The 24,495-nt window shown below is 42.0% G+C and overlaps 1 protein-coding gene across 2 annotated transcripts in view; it reads right to left on the minus strand.

Moving 5' to 3' along the window:
- Positions 1-19,579: 19,579 nt before the first annotated feature.
- SEMA3G (semaphorin 3G) overlaps positions 19,580-24,495 on the minus strand; it is a 101,283-nt gene continuing 96,367 nt past the window's right edge. For both annotated transcript variants that reach the window (XM_048490611.1, XM_048490612.1), the window contains one exon: positions 19,580-21,636. In XM_048490611.1, the coding sequence (XP_048346568.1) occupies positions 21,187-21,636 (450 nt within the window). In that variant the 3' untranslated portion in view covers positions 19,580-21,186. The remainder of the gene's footprint in view (positions 21,637-24,495) is intronic.

Consider the following 24,495-nt stretch of genomic DNA (forward strand, 5'->3'; position numbering starts at 1 on the left):
TTTCCTCCTTTTTGCTGTGTCCCCATGCTGCATGATAGTCCTCCTGAGGTGGCACATTGGTGGCGCCATCCACAGCCACTGCAGTCCTGTGGATTTGGTTGCCCATGAACAATTACAATTAATTTTTCTGAAATGTTTCTGCTGAGATGTCAGGTGACTTGCTATCACCAGGGGACTATGAAGGATATTAGAGGAGAGCATTATGGTGAAAAGGAAACACAGAGGAGGCACAATTGAAGATCCGAAAGAGAGTGTTAACTGAGATCCCACACATTAGAAGAACCTGTCTGGGTTGAAACCAATGGTCCCAGGCACCACATGTCCTGTCCAGTAGTGTTTCAGTGAATGTCAGAACATGACAAGCATATTGGTGACAATTCCATTGTGTGTATTCCCAACATCAGAAAGAAATTATATAATGATTCTTTTAAGAGCATGTCTATACCAGCTTGTGCTTTCCAGGGCCCCAGTTCAATACTTTACCAAGAGACAAAAAGATGGGACAAAATTAGGATTCTGTTAAAGAAGTATGGTACAGTATGGTGTTTCCTTCCATTAAGTGGATCGTGCCATGTACCCACAGCACAATCATTGAGGCCAGGTGAATTCTGAGAATTTAATGAACTCACCCTAAAGTCAAGGAATATATGTCATGGACATAAACTATTTCTCCACTTCCTCAAGTCCATAGTTCAGTTGTTTTCTCTGCATTGGGATCCTTAAGTTAGGATTAAGTTAAGGGAGCAGCAGTGGCATAGTGGTTAAAAGCAGGTGCCCTGTAATCTGGAGAACTGGGTTTGATTCCCTGCTCTGCCACTTGAGCTGTGGAGAGAAAGGGGATATAAATCCAAACTACTCTTCTTCTTCTTTTTCTTCTTCTCCTTCTCCTCTTTCTTCTACTTCTTCTTCCTCCTCCTTTGCCTGAAGTGAAATTAGAATGTTACAATTTATTCAGCCCTGAACCTCTGGCTCAGCCCTAAATTTCAGCCCTATCCTAGCTCTTTTTAAAAAATGGTGTGAACTCATTAATATGAATTTTTTTTCTCTGCTCCTTCTGAGAACAAGGCGGATTCCACATGGGCCAAAAACAGTGGTGTGAAAACAGTGTAAACCCTTTTACACCGTTTTAAACCATTTTACATTTTACATGCAAAATCCGCCCAAGTAACCAAGAGGATTTTTTCTTAAAAGGAGGTTACATAGACAATGGAAGAAAATATTAGGTTGAGCACATGGTGGCAGCATTACCACATACAGAAATTAGGCCAACTTTCCAAATACTTCCTTAGCATTTAGATACTGTGGCATTTTACGTTACTTGATACACCAAGATTACCCATCCATATTCCTAGCAATGTTGTACCTGATTCTTCACGGCAAATTTTGTGAAGTAATTTAAAAAAAATCATAGCTTTAGAGTGAAAGCATCAAAGGCAAACTTCAAGTCTGCTATTCCACTACTTGTCATTTATACCTAACCATAAGCAAAAAGTATCTTCCATCATTTTCTAAGGGATACTCTTAGACAATCTGCTTCGTTTTTTGAAAACATACGTAGAGTATCTTTGTACATCCACAATATAAGAGAAAAGTGAGTACTTGTGGTAGTTCCAGAATCCAAAATTTTCAGTCAAGTTCCAAATTCAGGACCAAACCTAAACAAGAGACAGGACAATCCATGAGCAGATTTCCAGCATTATTTTTGTTGCTGTGGAAGGCCCCTGTTCAAATCAGGACCACAGCACAAAGAAAAGGGTTTATTTTCCACGCATCCTGTCAACTGAAATTTAAACGCCCCTCCAGAGCTAATATTTGTCCCTTGAAGAAACCTATAGGCAACCCACAAAACTCTGTCTAGCAGATTTTTATCCCACCCATCCTTCAAAGAGCCCAGGGGGATCTCACATGGTTCTCCCATCCATTTTATCCTCTTAATGATTCTATTAGCTCTTGCTGAGAAAAGTTGACTGGCCTGAAGTCACTGAATGAGCTTCATGGTTGAGTGGAGATTTGTAGTTTTCTTTGTCTTATTCAACACTCTGACCCAGGAATCTCCAATGCTGTATTCATGGGACACCTTTTCAGATGCTCACCAAGTGTTTTTAGGCAGTGTCCAAGACTAGGTAGGGCTTTTGCTGATTTGGCTGAGTCCGCATGGGCCAAAAACAGCAGTGTGAAAACGGAGTGAAAATGGTGTAAAAGGGTTTAAAACAGTGTAAAGGGGTTTATACTGTTTTCACACCATTTTCACACTGCTGTTTTTGGCCCATGTGGAATCAGCCTTTGATAGACTATTGGAGATCTGATTGGTTCTGCAGATTTTTTTTAAATGCTGCTTTGGCAGCAGCTGCTACTTCAGCACAAGGATCTACATCGTTGCTGAAGCTAAACTTTGGTAATCATTTTGAGGCTGGCTCCGCTTCCTGTAGCAGCCATTTTGTAATAGCTATTTTATTTCTGCACCCGTTATGCAATGTCAGCATTCTAACTATGTCCACATGCTTGAAAAAGTTAGGCCCTGCTCTAACCACTGTTTATAACGAACTCTTAAACTTTACCTGACCTGGAAAGGCCAGACTAGCCTGATTTTGTCAGATTTTGTCAGGTCTGCCTTGGTCAGCATTTGAACTGGGAGACCACCAAGGAAATCCAGGGTTACTATGCAGAGTCAGGCAATGGCAAACCACTCCCAAATACCTCTCATCTTGAAAATCCTACTGGGTTGCCACAAGTTGGTTGTGACTTGACAGCACTTTACACACACACACAGTTGTCAGAGTTTGAATTTTTTAAAATAAAATATTTTTAAAGAATTATATTTATTTATGAGATTTAATGTTTCTGTCATGATGAGGGTCAAAAAGGTACACATCAAAAACAACGATGCCAAGAATCCATGGGACAGAAACCAAATCCAGGTCTGCATAGAATGCCAGCTAGCTTTATATTTGCCATTGTCAAAGTCAAGAGGTGTAAAGAAAATATAATTTGTGGTGAACAGATTATGTGGCAACTACTTATTGATAAATACCGGATTAAAGTTAGGCTTCCAAGTTCTTTCACATAGCCTATTGTCTGATCCTTTTAACTGGAAACTGAATGTGGAACCTTGGGCATTGAAAACAGATGTTCTGCCACTGAGCCACACACTGAGCCTTTAAGACATCTCGTTTGTCCCAAAAAAGACTTACCGGTACTCTAAAATATGTTTTATTCAAATGATTTGTACCCAGCTTCCACTGCAAGTCAAAACAAAGGTCTTCTCTTTAACAAAGAAAGTGTAGCTGCTAACCATTAAGTATGGGCAATCCATCTGTCTGAACTGTGTTGTATGCCCATAACTGGGTCTTCTAGCATGGCAATGGGACTTGGCAAAAGTTGCCTATAGCAATTACATTTCTGACTCAGGTTCTGTTTTTCCTCAGTGTTCTTTACAAATACAATACAATCCCCTCCGGGGATCGGGCGGTATACAAGCCGAAATAATAAATAAAAATAAAAATAAATATCCATTAAAGCTCTCTAATGCCACAACTGGAATAGCCCCACATAAGTAAATATTGTTTGTGCAATAATGACAATTTGGACAATGTGCCAATCATTACACACATTTCTAGTGTGTCATAAATAAGCAATTGCTTAGCCTGGGGGGGGGGGGGGGGTCTAGTCTTAGTCATCATGTCTTGGCAACAGTAATGTACAGTGATCTTTCTGTCCAAGTGAGCGGAAGCCTCACTTGGGGCTAACAGCTGCCAGAACTGTGCTGAACCAAATCTTTTCAATGAAACAGCTGCTTAAAGAGAGTCCCAGAGGAATTCTCTGAAGTGTCTGAAAAGCCAGAAGTGATCAGGCCCTTACAAGCAGTGTGCTGAAGGATGTGTGGCAGACCAGCACAGAAGCCTCTATATTACACACTGTAGAACTCACGCGGATTCTTGTAGTGTAATGTTGTTTCCAGACCAGGCATGTACACAACAGATCATGGATTTGTTGCTCCTAAATCTTTGCACTATTTGGTATCTAATATCTTTGCAGTATCTGGTTCTTGCACTAACTGACCATCTTTTTGGTCACCTAATGAGGTAAGTTCAAGAAGGTTGGGTATGTTGTCAAGAGAGAAGCCATTGTACAGGAATGTTCTGGCTAAGTTCTCTGATTCCCTGTAGTTGTTAGCCACTCCCACCCCCAAACTTGTCAAGGCCGTCTACTCAGGTCTGCTAATTGGCTTACACAATTCAGCTGTGACTTTGTTGGGGAGGAAAAACTCACTCTCACTCTGCAGTGTGCCATGGATATTGCCCAGTGATTAGTGGAGGAGGTCAGGAGGCTTTGGCCAGTGTTTTTCTATAAGTATAGTTAGAGAGAAGAATACTTGTCTTCCATTACCCTATCCTCTCTACTCATCTGGGCTGCCAGGAAGGTATTTTCAGGCATGTAGGTAAGGGGTGGGTTCAAGGGGATCAAACCAGTGGTGGGATTCAGCAGGTTCACACTACTTTGGCAGAACCAGTTGTTAAAATGCTGATTGTAAACAACCAGTTGTTAAATTATTTGAATCCCACTACCGGAACCAGTTGTTGAATTATTTGAATCCCACCACTGGATCAAACCCCTCCAATTATACATGGAGCAGTTAATATCATGGCCAGAGGCGTATGGGGGGGGGGGGGAATGGCGCACGGAGACAAACCTTCTCTGGATGCCCCACCCCATGCCTGGGGGTGGGGCTGGGGGGCAGAGCCCTGTCCTGCCCCGCAGCCCAACTTCTGCCCTCCCCAGAGCCTGCGGAGAGCAGAAGTGACTGCCAGCCTCTGGAGATTTGCTTTTATAGGCACAGAGGCTGAGAGGCAGGGATTTAGAGTTGTAACTCCTTCCTTGTTCAGTAGTTTGGCTGCTAATTTATACTGCAATGTTACCATTGGTGAGTTGGTTAGTTTTAGATTTTTTTTTGTTCTATCCTGTAATGCTATCTGCTTTTATGGCTGTTCTGTTTTTATATTGCTGTTGTTTTATTAATGCTTTGTTCATTTATTATTTGTTTTATGCTCATTGGAGACTACTTCAAGAACCCTTCATGTATATAAATAAATAAAATAATCGAAATAAATAAATATAAATAAATTAAATATAAATGCATACATATTTGCATTTATTTGCACATTATTTGCACATATTTTGGGATCACAAGCATAGGATCCAAAAAGCTACAATGTATCAACAGAGATTCAAGTATTCTGCTCTCTCAGGTGCCTTCTTTAAAGCTTAAAGAGCCCCTCGGGGATGGGGCGGTATAAAAGTCTAAACAATAAATAGATAGATAGACAGATAGACAGATAGACAGACAGATAGACAGATAGATAGATAGATAGATAGATAGATAGATAGATAGATAGATAGATAGATAGATAGATAGATAGATAGATAGATAGATAGATAGATAGATAGATAGATAGATAGATAGATAGATAGATAGATAGATAGATAGATAGATAGATAGATAGATAGATAGATAGATAGATAGATAGATAGATAGATAGATAGATAGATAGATAGATAGATAGATAGATAGATAGATAGATAGATAGATAGATAGATAGATAGATAGATAGATAGATAGATAGTATAACTCAAAACAATACTAAGAGTTAAAATCTGCTAAGGGCTATGTGGACTAAGATCCACATAGAAAAGACTAAACCTACTCTTAAGATGGCTCCTAACTGGTGGGAACTCCTTTTACCTCAGGGGTGTTGAGAATACTAGACCACCTATGCTGGCTGGGATCTAACTGTCCAATTGAAGAACGTGGAGTGTGGAAGCTGGTCTGTAAACGTAATAACTTCCAATTTCTTTGGAATGTTTATTCCTGCAACATGCAGACCAGTTTGCCATATGGAATAGCCTTTCAGACTTTTCTTACAGGAATATCACTGATCCCCAATTCCATGCTCCCATTATTGCCTGGCTGTCTCTTAGCTTGGAATAGAGGGGAAATTGGGACAAGAGCCATCACAATGCTTCATTATATTTCATAGACACATGGAGGGGGCTCCAACTCTTCCATTCTCCTCTAATGGTTTGGAATGAAACATCTGTCTCTGCACCATCCATGCAAATTTTGTTGGGTGAAATTCCTCAAAGCAACTTGGGTTGCCAACCCCCGGGTGGAGGCAAGAATTATAACTAATCTCCAGACTACAGAGTTCGGTGCTTCTAAAGGCAAGAGCAGCTTCAGAGACTGGACTCTGTGGCATCACATCCAAGCTAATTTCCATCCCTTCCCCAAATTCCACCCTCCCGAATACTGCTCCCAAATCACCAACAATTTCCCAAGCAGGAGTTGTCATACCTCATAGCAACTAGAAAAGAAAGGCTTCTATTTTCAGCTCTAGTGATGCTCATCAAAACCTTGTGTGTTGCTCAGTTCTTTCACTGACTGCACTCTGTGTTAACCCACATGGCTTTCAACTGACCAGGGGGAAAAAAAACCTAGGCTGCTTGTTGTGGATAGATGAAAAGACAGCAGCCCAATAGTTTTTGCTGTCAGACCTATTCCCAAGGTAGGATTGCCAAACTTCACATGGGCCCCGGACTTCTCCAGGAATCACCACTAATCTTCAGACTGCAGAGATCAGTTCCCCAAGAGAATATGGCAGCTTTGGGTGCATGGGTGGGGGGTACCCTCCCCCTTCTCTGGCTCTACTCCCAAATCTCCAGTAATTTGACTGTTCAGCATTGGCAACTCTACTTCAAGGGTTTCTGACATTATTTCAAATTTCTTATTCCTGTGGTTCAACCCCCAAATCTTCATCTCTGTTTTACTTCTCCAGAGCATTTTGTTTCATTGCATGGAATATTTCCATTTATTTTCATAAAATGAGATTGTACTTCAAGGGAGCCAGCAGGTGTAGTGGTTAAGAGCAGTGGACTCTAACCTGGAGAACTTTGTTTCCCTACTTGTCCACATGAAGCATGCTGGATTATCTCTGAAGAAGATCCAGTTGGGTTGTTTATTGACCTCTGAAGAAGCTCCAGTAGGATCAAAAAACATGAGGTCTTTTGAGGTCTTTTATGTGTTACATTCTGATATTGTGTATTTAATCTTTACTATTGAGGCTTTGAGGTTGTTTATGATATATTTGTGATATTGTGATTCTACATGTTTTTAGATATGAATGTATATTTGCTATTGAGATTTTTATACATAACATTGTTAAGAATATAGCACAGTGCAGTAATATATATATTAAACATATATTAATGGATGGTAATTAGACTTCTCAACCTTTTTGGTTTCTAACTAGTCACAGTTCTCTCAGAACTCTGAGCCCCACCTAGCTCACAGGGTGTCTGTTGTAGGAAGGGGAAGGAAAGATGATTGTAAGCTGTTTTACGACTCCTTATGGTTGAGAAAAATGGGTATAAAATAATCTTTTATTCTACTTTAATATTAATGGTGAATCAATATATCAGCATTTTGTATTATATGTGTATTATACTGATGGTTCTCAAATTTTTCTGAAGTGAGGGTCCATTTTCATTGACCATCAGTTGGCACAATCTCTTGGAATTTAAGGTGGAGTGATGGGTGTTGTGCTCCTTTTCCTCCACCTGTGATTTGCCTGTAGATGTGTATGAAAAGCAAATAATACAAAAACACCAGTAGGTTCCAAAGGGAACCAACCCAAACAAGCACTAGCCCCCAGAACCTCTCACTGCGGCTGGAGCAATGTTATAAAGAAGTGGGTTTTCTGTAAGTATTTCCCTAGCTGGACTGGACTCCCACAAATGCAGCAGGAGCCGTTTGCACAGTGGTCTTAAAACAAAGTTAAAATCCTACTTTTTCCTCCCTTCTCTGTCAAAACTGATAAATGGCATCTCTGCTTTTTACAAATGACTATGGCACACAGTCTATTAATCTAGAGCCACAGAACATGAGCTGGGCCAAAAGAGTGTATGTGGGCCTGTAAAAGTTGTGTATAAAAGAGACTTCAAGCTTTTCTTTTCTTACTCCTCACCTGCACCTGCCAATATTCCCAACTTCCAATGGCACAGACAGCCCTTGTATCTGTTTATCTTATTGGTAAGGTGTCATCTATATATAGGGTATAAACCTATTAGTCTAGATTAGGGTTATGATTTTAATTGCATATTTTAACTTTATTCTGTATGTGTGCATAGTATATGTTGTTAGTTTCCTTGAACCTGGCTTTGTCAGGAAATGGTGGGATATAAATCAAAGAAACAAATAAATAAATGGCTTAAATGACCACTGATGCTACTAATCTCCAGGTATTCAGTGTTTGTCATTTGGTGCATGGTGTTAGACCTCGTTGCTCTGTAAAGCATATTTTGCATCTTATTTGCTTTCCATCTGAAGAACGGTGTGCATTTTCTATTTTGGATTTTAGAGGTTGTTCAGGCAGTGATTTATCAGGGGTTTGGTTGGATCAGGTGACCTAATAATTCCTTCCTTTGAACTCCACTCCTCTACAGTTCAGGTCAAAAGTTTTGAATGATTCAGCATTATATACAAGGGCACCTATGGAAAGCAACATGGATGAAATTTGTGAACTGACCAGAGAAAGGGACAATTTCCATGAGGATGACTAGATTTTGCCTTTTATGGCCTGTTGTCTGTTGAGGTTTTTTTTTTCTTATAGTAAAAGAAATAGGAGAAAGATTGTTTAAATATTTACATGTTTGCTATTGTTTCCTTGATGACTGGAACAGCTTGGGTGACTTCCAGTAAGATCGGAGAATCTTCTCTGATCCAAGATGTTCCAATTATGATGCAAGCACATAGGGTGACGTGATCCCATGGGCTTACTTTTAAAAGACTTTGCCCCTTCTCTGTCTGTCCTGATCCCTTTCCCTTCCTTTTTCCTCAGCTTTGCTTCAAGTCCATGATGTGTAGGCCCTGCCCCTTGCCGGATTTATGTCTTCTATGCATTGACATCTCTAAGTATAGCCCTAGAGCAATTCTATAGGTGGATGATACATGTGCTACATATTCTTTTTTTCCTCACATCAACATGGAAGAACTTATTGTACTCTCCCACATTCACCAAGGTGAAACCCATGAGAGGATAGAACTTCACAGTTAGCTCATCTACCAAGCGCAATTCCCTCCCCAAGTCATATGGCAAACCCCATCAGTCTACCTTATTTATTTCTCTGAGGTTTTGTTTAGCTATTTAAATAACTTGTTTTCAAGGTATCATGTCTAGTTTTTAATTGAGTGTTGCAATTATTGGTTTTACATGCTTTTTGTGCTTAGTTTGTAAATTGTTTTGTTTTGCATTTATGTATCCCTTTTTGCTTTTTTAGATAACAAAAAGAAACTCATATGTTTTATAAATAAATACTGTTTATTTCTGGTGTTCCTTCCTGCAGCAAACATTAGCTTAACTCCACTTAATTAAACAGAATACAAAAAGGCCTCCTGGTAGCAATTTCACTGTGTTTGCCCACTCTAATAACCTGTGAGATTCCATTGAGTTGCTTGGCTACATTTACATTTGTATTCCCCATGGAATAATTTGTGGCAGAGCATTTTATTGTGCTGATGAAAGGCACAATTTAGCTCCCGTTACAGCTGGGCTGGGCGTGAAAGGATTGTAGCTGGCAATAACGTCATAGGAAAGATGGCTCAAAGCCCTTCATATTAAGAACACTACAGTCTCTTTGAGGGAGTTACAGCCATGGACTGACTTTCTATGACATTTAGCTTCTCATGAATCGTTTGGTCCCCTTTGAGCACTGTGTACAGACTGCATCTTGACAGGAAACTCTCAATTTGGGCTGTTCCATTGTGCAACTAATATGGAAACTCAGACTGCACAAGGCTGGCCTGTTCTTTCTCCAACCACACACATAAACTACTGGGCCACAGGAAATAGGCACATTTGCTATAACTGCCTGATTAGACAGTGTTGGGAAGACTCCCTGTCTGAGAGGGACAGAAGAATTTCACCAGGTGGAATTTTCCTCTAGATGCATCTGTGAAAAGAGCTCACATCTTCTCAAATTTGGACTTGGAAGGTCTTGTGTAGACTCTCTCATGAGGTTGCCTGATTGCTTTTCTGGCAGGACGCTTGTAATTGAACAGCTGGGAAAATTTTTGCATCGTTACATCTTCCTGTGTGGAAATGGTTCATTTTATTTATCCCTTTCTTCTGTTATGCAAGTTGCTCTCTCATGATGATACCTATTTAAAAAAAAATAAGGAAGGGTTATAGTTCAGGGCAGTGACGTATTTGCATAGGGAACATGGGGTATCCCATGTCCCTGGGCGCCCCCTAGTGGAGGGCGCAAAAATTTCAGGTTCGTTTGTGTGTTTTTTGTATGTTAGTGTTTTTTCAGTTTTTGGCCTGCAGAAAGTGCAGTTTTTAGGCTAGCAGCACCACAATTACAGGGTTTTTTTTCAGGATACTTTCCTGATGATACCACCCAAGTTAGGTGAGGTTTTGTTCAGGGGGTCCAAAGTTATGGACTTCCAAAAGGGGTGCCCCATCCCTCATTGTTTCCAATGGGAGATAATAGATGGGGGCTACCCTTTTGAGCATCCATAATGCTGGACCCCCTGAACCAAACTTTACCAAACATGGGTGGTATCAGAAGGCGAGTCTCCTGAAGACACTCTGAAAATTTGGTACTGCTAGCTTAACAATTGCACTTCTGACAGCAGGCACCCCCCAAATTTCCCCAGAATCTTCTTTTAAATTCACCCCCTTCAGCATGGAATGTGAGGTCCACAGTTTAAACATTGAAAATGATGCTGTTTCAGGGAGAATCCACCCCAAAACAGCATCATTTTCAATGTTGTTTTAACTGGTGACCCCAGATTCTCCATTTAAGGTGGATTTAAAAGAAGAATCTGGACTCCCTAGTTTAAACACCATTGAAAGTGATGCTGTTTGGGGGTGGATTTTGTGAGACATGATGCTGACATTTGTTTGGTAAATGTTTTTCTGGGGGTGATTTGTGAGAGATTTACATGCTTAATACCCACTTGCACTGGCTTGGAGCTGTTTCTCAGGCTAACAACCTACCTCATAGGGTTGGTGTGAGGACAAAATTTGGAAAGAGAGTTGGTGGGGAGAGAGCCATGTATGTTTTGCTAGGGGTGGGAGGTGTTTTGTGAGCAGGTGCAAAAAAATCATTGTTTGGTTGTGGTGGGGGAGGGTGGCTGCCCATACCGGGGGGGGGGGGGAGCAAACTCAGGTTTTGTCCCCTGGGCTCCAGTTTGCCTAGATATGCCTCTGGTTCAGGGGAATGTTTCTGATGAGGCTCCTCACTGTTAGTCATGGAGCACGTGCAGTGAGCAAACCTGGTCCTGTCATCTGTAAGGGCAACATCCTTCAGCGCAGCAAGCTGAAGAAGGGAGGAGGCATGCAGCCTACTTGTGAATATATATACACACACTTGCAGGTGTGTGTTGGGCCCCCCAAAAGTCAGAGGGGATTAGAAAAATTACACAGAAACTGTTGTGCCCTGAAAAAGAAAGGGATGCTCAAGTTGTCATATTCTGTCTCACCAAAAGGCCTCTGGAGAGTTTGAATTCATCCACTGCTACTTCCTGAACCTCCTTCCTTGTAGAATGCTCCCGTTGGGTCCTAGTGCTTAGCCTCCGCAGCCCAAACGCCAAGCCAGGCTGATTGGACAGCTATAGTAAGCCATGCTTGACAACAGCCTCCCTATTTCCCCTCACCCCTCCAAACACCAAACCAGACCCCCAACCTCCCTCTAACTCACCACTTACTCTACAGACATATCTTGGGCACCCACCACCTTCTTCTCCGCTTTGCTCTGCTGCCACCTCACTCACTTGCCTGCTGCCTCACTCTTTTGCCGTCACACTTTCTCACCACTCGCTACCCTCTCACTGCCTCGCTTGCCTGCCTGTTCATAATCTTTTGGGACTATTTTCTACTGAGGCAGCATGCACTTCTGCCACACTGCTAATCACCGCACTTTTATCTTTCTGTGAGACACAGTATAGCTACAGAGATAAAGGTGTTGTGTGGATGTACACACACATTTAACTTTTAGCTAAGATGTTGTTTAAAGAAGATTTTAAGAACTGTGTAACTGCTCCTGGTAAGAGGGCACACCCCTGAATCAGCTCAGGCTGCACAAGAGGGAAGATCTTCAACCTGGAACTGGATTGCGCTAAGAGGCACTCACTAAAATGATGAGGGAGGAGCTCTGCCATCCACCCCATGTGGCTCTAATAAGACTGCAAATCAAGGGCTTTTTAATCTAAAGCAACACCTACTACTAAGGTGGCATATAAACGTCAGCATTGTATGTTGTTTCCAGCATATGTGTGTGTGCGTGTGTGTGTATATATGTATGTATATATATGTATATATATGTATATATGTGTATATGTGTGTGTATATGTGTGTGTATGTATATATATATGTATATATGGAGTTATATATATATATAATACATGTGTGAGTTGGATAGATTTCTACATTATTAATCTTCTTGAGTTATTTTTGTAACACATGTTGCATGCAAAAGCCTGTATGTTCATGAATACTGGTAATGTATTGAGTGTCTGAGGACTGGCCTGCCATTTTCTGGAGCAAAGCCTCTAGAAAGGTTCTGCCATAATACATGCCTACCTAATAATGGCTTAGTAAATAGAATATGGGCCTTTTATTGACAGCAAAAAGGGGCTGATGCTATAGTGGGCTCACTCACAGCCAAGGAGCATCACGGTCTGAACAGGTGTCTTCTCAGAGACATCTCAGTAGCTGTCCTTCTGAAAGTGGTAGAAATAAATGTATTCTCCTATACTGGCATTGGACACACATGAGCCGAACTGAACATATAGATATGCACCATTTCCCTCATGCGTCTCAAGGTACAAGGCACAAAGCAACGTTGTTGTTTGCTAAGGTGGGAAGATGTATATGCAAAGTAATATCTGTAAAAGAATAATTTAATTTTGGAGTGTCCTGCTGAAGTGCACGGGTCAATTCATTCAGAAGCTGCTGGAAGCAAACTTTGTCCAGTGTTCCAGCAGAAGTCATCAAAATATGGATGTCATGATGTAATCAAATCTGCATAGCTGGTTAAGAAAACAGAGGGGTGTATAATGCTGTATTAACGTCAGAGGTGACATCATAGGCACAGCTTTACTTTGCCCAATTGGAAGCACAGTTGCTGGATAATTCAGACCAGATTTCTGGGAAAGGTAAAAGAAAGCGTCACCAGGGAAGAGCTGACATTCTTCCTAAATGAGCTGAAATTTTGCCAGCTGCAGCAATGCAGAGGTCATTTTTGGCAGGAGTCCTTCTTCCTTTGCACCTTAAGAACATATGAGCAGGGCTGACTCAGATCAGAAATGTATCCAGTCCAGCATCCTGTCCCGTTTCTCACAGTGGCCTGTCATGTGTCTCTGGGAAGCCCACAAGGGCAGGAAGGCCATTCGCTGTACATTCCCTTATATGAACGTAAATGTGACTTGCGTGCACGACATAACACAGTTAGACAGGCATTAAGCTGTTTACTTAATGAGATTTCCTCCTTTGTTTATTCTATAGGTAACCTGTCCCTGAAACCAGATTTAACTTGAGGTACTTCCAAGTTGTCTCTAGCTTGTTTCCAGTACTGCACACTTGAAGGCATGATAAATGATGAAGAAACGCCCCCCCCCCTCCCTGCACTCACCAGATCAGCAAATTAAAGTGTTGGATTGTTTGATGTTTGTCAAACTGTGGACATCAGTAAACATGAAACAGTACCTAATTGTGCCATCCTTTGTATCACTACATTAAATGTCCAGTTGGAAGCACAATACCCTCTGGTTTATTTAGTTCAATTAGTGCTATACCTATCTCTCTCTCTCTGTGTGTGTGTGTGAGAGAGAGAGAGAGAGAGAGAGGGTGAAGCTTGTGGTTCACACTATCGTGTGATGTCTAAATTGGCTGAAGAAACAAGATCTTTATCAGCCCCAGGAGAATCACTAAGTGAGAGAGATCATGCTGTCCCCATAAAAACACACTTGGCATTTCTAGCTAGAGTTATTACTGGCTGTGACACTCTCTTCCCTTTCTCTGCCCTGCTACGGGAAGTAATTTCATGCAGCTGCTCTTATTTTGCCCTTGCTTCAGCAAACAGGACCTTATTGAGTTAGTCCACATTGGCTTCATAACAGTCACTGCTCAATATATACACAACCCAGTTTATTGTTGCCTTCGGGGGAAAAAAATTCAAAATTAGGTACTGATGCTGATTTAGGGTGGACATAACTAGGTCAAAGTAAAACTTATGAACATGTTTCTCCCACGTGAAACAAAGTGCCCCTCTTTGCAATGATTTTTCTACATCCCTTTGTGAAAGAGCATGAATCTCTTCACATGATTCTCACATTTCCCATCAACAAAGGAACGAGACTTATGGTCCCTTTCCCAAATGAAGTTAGGTTAACTAGTTAGAGCAGTTAAGATATGGAGGTGCAAGCATATACATATCCAAGTGCAGCTTTGACTGAGATCCAGGGCTTGAGTGACAGCATGCTACTCTGAAACTCTGACATGTTTGATTCGTGAAGTGGCAATATGGATGTGTAAGTCTTCCCTAGCTGATCAGATGAGTTAGCCTATTTTATCCACTTGGCCATCTTCCTGATTTTTTCATGCAGTGTATCTTCTATTTCAGTGTGGGGCTTCTTGCAAATGTGTTAGGTACACTCATGTTGCAGCATCCCCTCCCCCCATTTTTATCTTATCCCACCTCCTAATTTTGTGTGAAGCGATGCCCACACCAATACCAGAAGGGAAAACTAGATTCTTCAAAGTTAGGAAAGATGCTAATGCGTCTGTTCAAGACCACATGCATTTTCACGAGACTGACTCGGCATGTCAAGAACATACATGTAAATCCACCTTCCATCCAGAGATTACAGTGAAGTTTAAAATTGGTCTCTAACAATTAATGCATCATGCAGCAATTCAGAGCATATAAATAATACAGCAATCTAATAGGCGCAGGCAGCACAACTCTATGGAAGGAATTTCACTGCATTCATGGCCCTTTCTTCATAGATAAATGTGAAGATGTCTTTTAACAACAATAGTGAGCAACAACTGAATGGAAGCATGGCAAAAAGGGGCTGTAGGATTCACTCATTACCCATAAAGCACCAGTGCTATTTTCTTAACAGAGGGAAATGAGCACACAAAAGACTGAGAAGAGAACTGGGTGTTTACTGCTCAGGAAAGACCTGCTGCTTTTGCACATATTAGGCTACAAAACCCAGCTCACTGCTCTCTCACGCTATTTATTATTTTGCCTCATGTCATGCTCCCTTTCCACTTTGTAGGCATTTTGCAAAAAATAAACGTCATGTAATTACACTCAACCAGATTCAGGAAAGAAGCTCATTGTGTCTTGTCTCCCTTGATCCCTTCACACACAGAGCTTCAAAGACCTGTCTGTGCATTAGTTCATGGGGCTAGAGTCCCAGAAGGCAAAAATCATAAATTCTTTTCAAGAGGGGGTTCTTGGTCAGAGGACATATCTAATATCATGTGCACTGTACACACAAGGCTCAGATTCCCATCAGACATAGTGATGGTCATAATATCAATTACTCACTCTAGCACAGAAGGAGACTTTACATGTCATAGAACTGGTGTTTCCATAGCTCTTCCAAATGCTCCTATCACAAGAGGCAGGCACTGAGGCAAATGCAACAACGGTTGTTTCTTAAAACCACACAACCCCGTGGCTTGGATCCACAAACAATTTCCACTGACAGAAGGGATTTCCATCAACTGAATGCATCATTCTCACCTCCCTTTCTACTGCAGTCCCAATGCCGCCACCTCTCCCCCCCCCCCCCGCCAGTGTTACTCTTTGAGGACAGAGAACCCACAGGGACACCGGGGGGTGGGGTGGGGGTGGGGTCAGAGTTTTGCAGCAAAAGGGAGAAACTGCGAAAAACCCAGCCGCTGGAAATACTTTGCTGGATCCAATACATGTCTGGGCTGATTCACATTACTTTGAGGTAAGACATGATTGTACCTCATGGCTGGATAGTCCTCAGAGGTGATGGCTATGAAGATTGATAAGGTACTTCCACAACTGACGGTTCCCAAGTGAAACCAATTTTTGCTAAAACACGTTTATTACTAATAAAGTCTGAAAAATAGAGCACTTTACTTTCCTCCCTCGGCACCTGAAATATGAGAGAAGCCATATCTGCTACCAGCATTCTAGCCAACAGCTGGTAAAGCTAAGCCCAAATGTTGACTGGCGAGACTCATTTCACACACATTTTTATAACCTTCCGACTGGAAAGAGAAATCCCTGGTAGAGTTATGAGGACTTTCCAAAATTAACTTCTTTTGATAGAGCCATTGATTCCTCTAATTCTTTTCCAAGAGATATTTTCTCTTTGTTTTTTCTTTGGCATTTTTGTAATTTTAATCCTTGCACTTTTGGGGGGATGTTGCATGTCTCCTCCTGTCAGTCAGGAGGACAAGAAGTTTTAGAAAGACACTGGCAGTTTTGAGCAACTTCAAAGTGAAAGCTTGCTGAACCCCCCACCCCTTCCTGCCCCTCTTTTCTTTGAATTTCTCTTCTGATCAAAACTCAACTGATTTAAAACAAGACTCCAAATTCCTAAAAAGAATAAAATGAAATAAAAGTATTTTGAGTAAAAAGGAATTAAGAGAGTTTCTGTTAAGAACACTGATTTCTAGTGGTCACGTATCTAGTTCACGTTGTGTTAAACAACCACTTGTCACCAAAATTTACCCTCAAAGCAGGCTTATAGGATGGTCATCTGCCTGGTTATAACAGATGTGGCTAAAGGAAGTGTGATCTTGACCCCTGCTCCTGCATATACAATGACAGTCATTTCTTTCCCATCCAAATTTCACCCCAGCCACTAACACTGACCACAGTTTCTACCAGGAAATCTTCAGAGTTGTCTTTTCAAAGGGGAGCAGGTGATGTATAAAAAATTGTTTTGTCTACATATGAAAGATCATCCCCTCAGAGAACAAAATACCAGGGTTACAAGGTCAGCCACAGAGAAGGAGCAAACCTACCCTGTGAATCCTTTCTTGCTTCATAACAGAGCCCCTAAACACAGAGATAAGAAGGCCAATTCCATCCAGTACCTAAACCTGAAGTTATCAGTAGGAAAAACATAATTGCCAAACCTTTATTTTTATGTATTTGATTTTGATTTGATTTGAGCTTAAGATACAAGTTGTATTATGGAACATTTGCAGTTAGAGAACAATTGGGTTTGCATGCATGTCTCACTGTTCTTTAATCGAAAAATGTGGAAAGAGCTTGCATATCGGGTCGCCAAGGGTCGAGAATGACTGAATGGATAACATCATCATCATCCCACTGTTCTTGCCTTATCATTGCTGTTTTCACTCCTTTCCCTTTAATTCTGCAGCAACTACAACACAATCCCTTAATATTGCTAATTTGCCATCTTCACTACCCTCCATTTTATTAACCCATCCTTGCCATCCCTAACATGACCTAATGTTAATTGTCTTTAGTTATTGTAACTTTATCACTCCTGAAAATCTGAATGTAATTATAGAGTTACAAAGCAGACATTGTTCCTTGGCTAGTTGTACAGAACTCTTATTTTTACAATGGTAATGGCCCTCTTTCCACTGATTTTAGCAGAAGGGTCAAGCAGAAGGGTAATCAACAGGAATACTGGAGAAACATTTGGAAAATTCATCAAAACCATGGTAATATTTACATGAATGGCAGTATACTCACATCAATTCACATACCAGTAAGTCCAAATACAGGAAATAATCCTTGGGATCAACTACTGTAGAAGTTCGTAATGATAACAACACATCCATGTTTGTAAGACAACCATCACAACAACCCAAGCCAGTTTGGTGATTGGAACACACCTTTTGTGGTCTACTCAGTTAAAAAAAATTGCTGGCAGATGACAGTATGGTACTTGGATGAAGTTAAGGACCAGGATTCTTACCATGGTCCAATGATGTTTCAACTAGTACTTTAGTAATCTGGACTTGCATATACTGGTGTCTCATTTATACAGGGTCTATACTTGAAAAACCCAATGAATGTAAATTTGAATAATGTCATTGATTCCCAAGTTTTATGTGAAATATCAAACCCAGAGTTGAAACCTATGGCTGCTTCAATATGAGGTCACCAAAAATGCCACCCTATGATGGCAGCAGCAGCAGGTGGTATGGAAAGAAGTTGGTAACCCCATTCTTGCCCAGTTTGCAGCCACCTCTGCTCCCCTACCCTAGTTCCCCATTAACCTTGTCTTGCTTGCAAACATGCCATGACCTTACTGGCATGTTCTCTTGTTCCCTCTTTTCCCCCTCATTTCCCCCCTTTCCACCAAGCTGTGCTGAAATGCTACAGAATGGCTCTTCAAGGAATAGGAAAAAGATACTCAAGGGTTAAAAAGGGTGGGGAGAAGGCACACAAAAGCAAGCTGATGAATGCTATTTTAGAAAAGTTGCCCAGCTTTGCCCCCTTCTCTATTGTGGCGACAGACAGTGTATTCACAGGGACACCCTCCCATAGCCATGCCAAAATTGCCCCTTTAACCAAGAAAAAAACATGCTTGTCTTTCCTTCCAATGAAAGAGGAAAGCCCCAGCAAAATTCATACCATATAGATGTGTTCTGTGGTATGGTAGCAGCCTGTGTCAGCTAGATATGTAAGAGCACATACACATCAAAGTTGAGGTGAAGCTAGTGGTGGGCAGGATAAGCATATGCAATTTCTTCCTTTATCATACGTACACAGGATATTTGTCTGCCTTGGACCAATACTGCAAATATAGCAGTTTTCAGATAGCACATAAAAATTGGTATTTTGCTCTTTGTAATCAAGAGACTTGACACAAATACACACACACAATAATGCTGGGATCCTAGGTACAGAAACAACATCAGCAAGAAACTTGAAACTTAGGAACTGTGTCAATGACTAAGCTTATCCCCCACCCCCCATCCCGCCCGCCCGCCTGCCCTTAGGTGAGTAAAGGCAGCATAGTCCTTGTGAGGCACTGCCCAGAGACTGCTGCTCCAATGTTTATACTGCCTCTATCTTTCTTTTGAGAAAAGGGGAACTCTTTCATGCTACTTGCGTGGTTTAGTGTTAAAATTCTACAACCAGCAATGCAGGAAGCTATTTGGAGGCAGTCTTACCTCCAGCAAAGCACAATAATCTTCATTTGCCCACTACAAAACACAACTTGAAACTGAGGGATGTTAATGCTTTCTTTACAAACTGGTTACCTATGGGACATCTCACGTCAAGGAAATTCTGTGCATAACTAAACCTTCTAATCTCTTCACAAAATCAGAGCACTTTGAGTTTTGATTGTCTTGACTTTGGACACAAACATTGTTCTGAGCCTGGGGAAAACAGAATAATGTTTGATTGCACAGTGACATTGCAAGAAAATATTTTTGCCATAAATCTCATTCCCAGACACAGCCTGCTATGAGCCCATTCATTGTGCTGATTAATGCCAAATCACTGGAAACAAAAGAGGAAGCTTGCCACCCAAGCCTGAGCTTGCTGCATAAGGATTTAATTTATTTGTTGAACAAACTGGTGCCTTTCAGCTCAGCAGTTGGTATTTAACCAATTTCATTTAAGGGATCAACACAGACACGAAAATGAAAGATAGAGCTCAGTTAAGGTAAATAGCCTTTACTGGGTCACAGAACAGTTGCATGGCCCACTGAACACTGATAGGATAATCCCGAGAAAGGCTGAAAGACAGAAAGTGGGAGAATCTCATGTGGAGGTTACAAGGTTAGCATTTAAACCTCCTAGGGATAGGATGAGAAAATTTAGGGAGCTTTCACACATAAGGCTGAGGACCAAACTGTGTGTCACACTTCAGTGACATATAATGTTAGCTCCTTTGTTTCGCAAAGCACTCTCAGGAGTAAACACTTTGCATCAGGAAAAAAAGGGGGCATATCACCTTGACACTATGTTGCTTTTACCTTGCCAGTCATCTGGATCCATTTACTTTGCAAACACCAGTCTGGAACTGCACAAAGGTAAAAGCAGCTTGGAGATAAGAGTTTCAAAGAGGAAGGCCAGCAGCAACAGAAGAGTTTAAGCATTGCTTTTCACCCTGCTCCTTTCCCCAGTGCCCTTTCTTCAGGGCATTTTGCAAGAGAGAACGGTCACTGGGACTAAAGTCACATGCACCTACAATGTAATATATTGTTTGGCCCTTCATTCACCTTTGATCTTCTCTTTCACAATCTACGTTAACATCTAAAGCAGTGTTCACATGGAAGAGAAAGTGGAGGAGTAGCATTTGTAATGCAAATTAGCCTACGAGCAATTTAACATTTATAGTTGTACATCAGACTGAATCAGAGAAACTGCTTGTGGCTGCATGCATGAAAACTTTTCCCCTGCCAGACAGAGATAGGATAAGCTGAGGCCAATTTGATTCCCAAGATGTACAGACCCATAGGTCAGAGATCATCATTCATTCTCTCCATCCCTATGGCCCACAAGATACCCCCTGGCACAAGATCCATTCTTTTCCTGTGGGAGATCTGGTCCCCTGCATACAGCTGTCACGTCTTCCTATAGGAGAGCTTTGCCCACATGAGTTCAGTCCCAGCAGCAACTCTCTATCATTCTCATCCACAATTCTGTGCAGTGCACTGGCTGTGGCCCCTCCCTCTATTGCTCACAGACTGCCTTTAACCAGCCACATGGTTAACACTCATGCCCCTGAATCAGGAGACTCATCGTATCATCAGTGGACAACACTCAATAAAAGCTACATTGGAACAATGCAGGTTTTTGTGAGTTATGCAGTTCCCATGCCTTCCCAGTCCTGGTACAAACATGATGTCTTGATGTCTGAGTGAAGGATAATGAAACGAGATAGGAAAGCAACACTGTGGCATCTCTTGACCCTTTTCTCCAGTGCTTAATGGCAGGAGAAAGCAGTGCACTTCCAGCAAAAAAATGCCTTCAGGCTGTGCTGATCAGCAAGGTTGCTTTCCCCATCCCTGCGTGAACAAACCATGGGGCCAATTCCTAGAGAAGCTGATTCTTTCTCATAAGGAGGGATACTGGTCCATAACCTCCTTTCTCCTCTCATGTTCTCCTCTTGCCACATGTGGGCTCCCCTTCCTTTTAGGTGGCTGCTGCTTGCCTCGGCACCCGGTTCCTCTCGCTGTGCTGTTTGCCTCTCCCTTTTTTGCCATCAAGCATGTTCTTGCTTTTGGGGGGCCTGCCTTTGTGCCGCAATTGCCGGTCTCCACACCACACCCGCTCACAGTACTCCTCCACTCTCTGCAGGTTGGTGTAGCCAATGAGGTGCATGATGTCTTTGAACCACACCCGTTGCCCATGCAGCAGGCGGGGATCAGGCACCAGGCAAGGTTGCCGAGATGACTCTTCATCCTCCCGCTGGAAGACCTGTTCCAGCTGCTCACTCTCAATCACTTCCAACATGATTTTGGTGATGGTCTGAGTGAAGCCATGCTCCTGAGTCTTGCAGTAATACATTCCAGCATCCTGGCGGAAGAGCTTCCGGAAGAGCAGGCCTTGCTCTGTCTTCATGATCCGTTCATCTGTTTTAACCTGGAAGAAGAGTTAGTGGGAAAAACATAAAAGAGAGTCTAGATTGACCAACTTTCCAGTGTGGCACCTTGACTTACTTAAAGCATTACAGTAATTAAGAGCATGGGGTTGCTGGGCTTTGAAAGAAGAAGGTACTGGCAGGGCTATATTTCACAAAAGCTGATCATGTGGTATTGGGAACAAATTCAGTATCTGGAAAATCTCATGTTTCATATACATTTTGACATGCATGAAAGGCTTGAAAGAGCATATGGCTAATGTCTGATTAAATTTTGGAATGTGTGTCCACATTGGTTTTTAGAATTTTCAGTCGTGGGGAACCGAGTGTTCTCTGTGCAGCTTCTTGCCCATCTCAGTGAAAAAGATGGACAGAATAAATTATGCAAAATAGTGAAGGAAAAGAAATAAAAGTACAAAGTGAATAAAAGGAGAAATAAAAGTGCAAAATAAGTAAATGATCACAGGTTGCATAATATTTATATAAGGCCTAAAATTGGTAAAGAATTTGTGCTTTTTAAAAAATGCAGAATACACATGCTTTGAAATTGTGGAGACATTGCAGAATAATGCATTTGTAATGACTAGCTTGTTTGTCAGGTTGGGAGTCCTCCCCTTTTATCCTTTTTTCATATGTTTTGACCAAGAGAAATCCTTCAAAATGGTTGTTGGATTATATCCTCCATCACAGTAGGTTTGGCAATACAGTTCATTGAATGTGGCTTCCTTTAATAGGGAAGAGATTTGACTGCCTGAGTCTGGGATCCTACAGTCCTGCTAAGAAATACAAAACACAGTTCTCATCCCATTATTCTTTCCTTGGCACTGGGCATCAGTCCCACTTAATGCAAATAGCTGCAAACCAATGTGCTGTAATATCCTTTATATCTGACAAAGGGAATTTTGGATCTCTTGAAAGCTGATACCCTGGAACTCTTGTTAGTCTTTATCAGTAGTGGGCCCCACCCCCCCACAGGGCCCCCCCCCCCCCCCCCCCCAACTTTGTAACCGGCTGCAAAGAGCAACTGGTTGAAAAAGCAGCCTGGCTGGGCAGTCGCCCAGCCCAGCCCAGCCCAGCCCAGCCTGTAGCCCGGCAGGCTGGTCCAGGCCGTGGGGCCTGGTTGATGAGGCAGGGCCAGGGCACCCAGCAGTGACCTCCGCCAGGCCTGGATGGGCTTCACCAGCCCGGCAGCAGCTTCTGCCGGGCCTGGAGAGAGGGGAAGGGGGAGGATGTGGGGGAGCGATTTTCTGCCCACACATGACCCCAATGGCATGCGGCTGGGGCGCTGCACCCCACCCCCATCCCGTTGTAGCTACGCAACTGGTCTTTATAGTGCTACTGAACTCAGACCAGAACAATTTATTATGGTCAAAGACCTGCAAAATTAGTCAAGCTAAACAAAACAATTCTAAACTTCTATACTTGAATCTTGTAATAGTCAAAGAATCCAGTCACTAAAAACATTTCCTGCCTGTACCCATTTCCTGTTCCTTCCTTGTAATTAGGCTGAGCTGCTCATTCTTACTTTTATGCCACAAATACCTTCTTCAATCCAGAAAATACCTTTCTAAGAAAGCTGCAGTTGCTTGAACTGGCAGCTGCATCCAGAAGAGCCACCTGGAGTGTTCACTAGATGGTTACCTGCTTTTGTTTTAACAAAAACAACAACTGGCGAAACAGGCTCAGTCTTGAGAGAGGCTTAGTTCCCCTACTAACAGCTTTCACCTGTAGAAAAAACTCTTCTGAGCAGGTCTTAGGGTACAAGCCTTGCCTCCTAAAAAGAAAGCTGCTCCAAGTGGAGAAAGTGGGGGATGGGGACACACAAGAATCCATTTAATTTATTCCTTTCCTTTTTGATGAGTGACTTGTATTTATTTGTCTTGCATATGAAACAAGGAGCCCCAGCAAGAATGGCACATTCCATTGCTCTGTGTGGTCCTTTAGAAAGTTTTGGAAGGGTTTGTGAAGGGGGAGGTGCTGGGGAGAGATCAGACACTGCTTTGCTCACTGTACGATACCAGAACAAATTCTGACTAGCTCTTAGCAGTCTTTGACAACAGCAAACCAGCTGTGTTTATTGGCGAGAGACTGCTATGCCCCTTTTGCTCTAGAGACATCCCACAAATGTACACTATTATCACTTCTTCCAGTTTACCATTTCAACCCAGTTTCCTGGGAATTACCTTGGCCTGCTAAACTCTAGAAAAAGAAGGTTGAGACCTCACACAGCAGGAACATGGGTTTCTTTGCTTTCAGTTTAATTTAAGAATTCCTCCTCAAGCTACAACAAGCAGACAAAGCACAGAAACTAAATAGATAGGGAAAATGGAGGCGTGATTGCACATAAAAGGCGTATGACATAATACAGGCCAAACAGAAGTAAGAGAATGAATTTGTCAGTTTCTGGGTAGGATGATTCAGCGGTATTATGACACATTCTATCTCCTCTCCAGTGTCACTTTAGGAATATCTGTAGCCTCTTTAGAAACCTTCAGGAGAACTGTGTACTTTCCTTTGCCACCTCAGGTAACAACAAGCTACCTCTTGCTATGGCAGGAGGCCTCCCAACCATTCCCCCTCTTCCCTACTAGCACTTCAAAGGCTGATGGGAGGGAGTCGGGGTTGCTGAACGCTTTCAACAAAAAACTGGAAGTGAATTTATGGCACATGGGGCAACGCTCTAGGATTCTCCCAAGACTTTTGTGGTTTCTCAATTACTGCTAGTGGCTGCTGATAAAGTACAATGGTGACAGGGCTTCTACATGGCAGGTGTACCTGCCTCAATCCCCTGGCAACAGCAGTCCTGTCTCTGAGCCACCAGGGCTTTTGCAATGGAAAAAAATGGCACTAGGATATAATTA

Source organism: Sphaerodactylus townsendi, linkage group LG03 (assembly GCF_021028975.2).
Source record: "Sphaerodactylus townsendi isolate TG3544 linkage group LG03, MPM_Stown_v2.3, whole genome shotgun sequence".
NCBI lineage: Eukaryota > Metazoa > Chordata > Lepidosauria > Squamata > Sphaerodactylidae > Sphaerodactylus > Sphaerodactylus townsendi.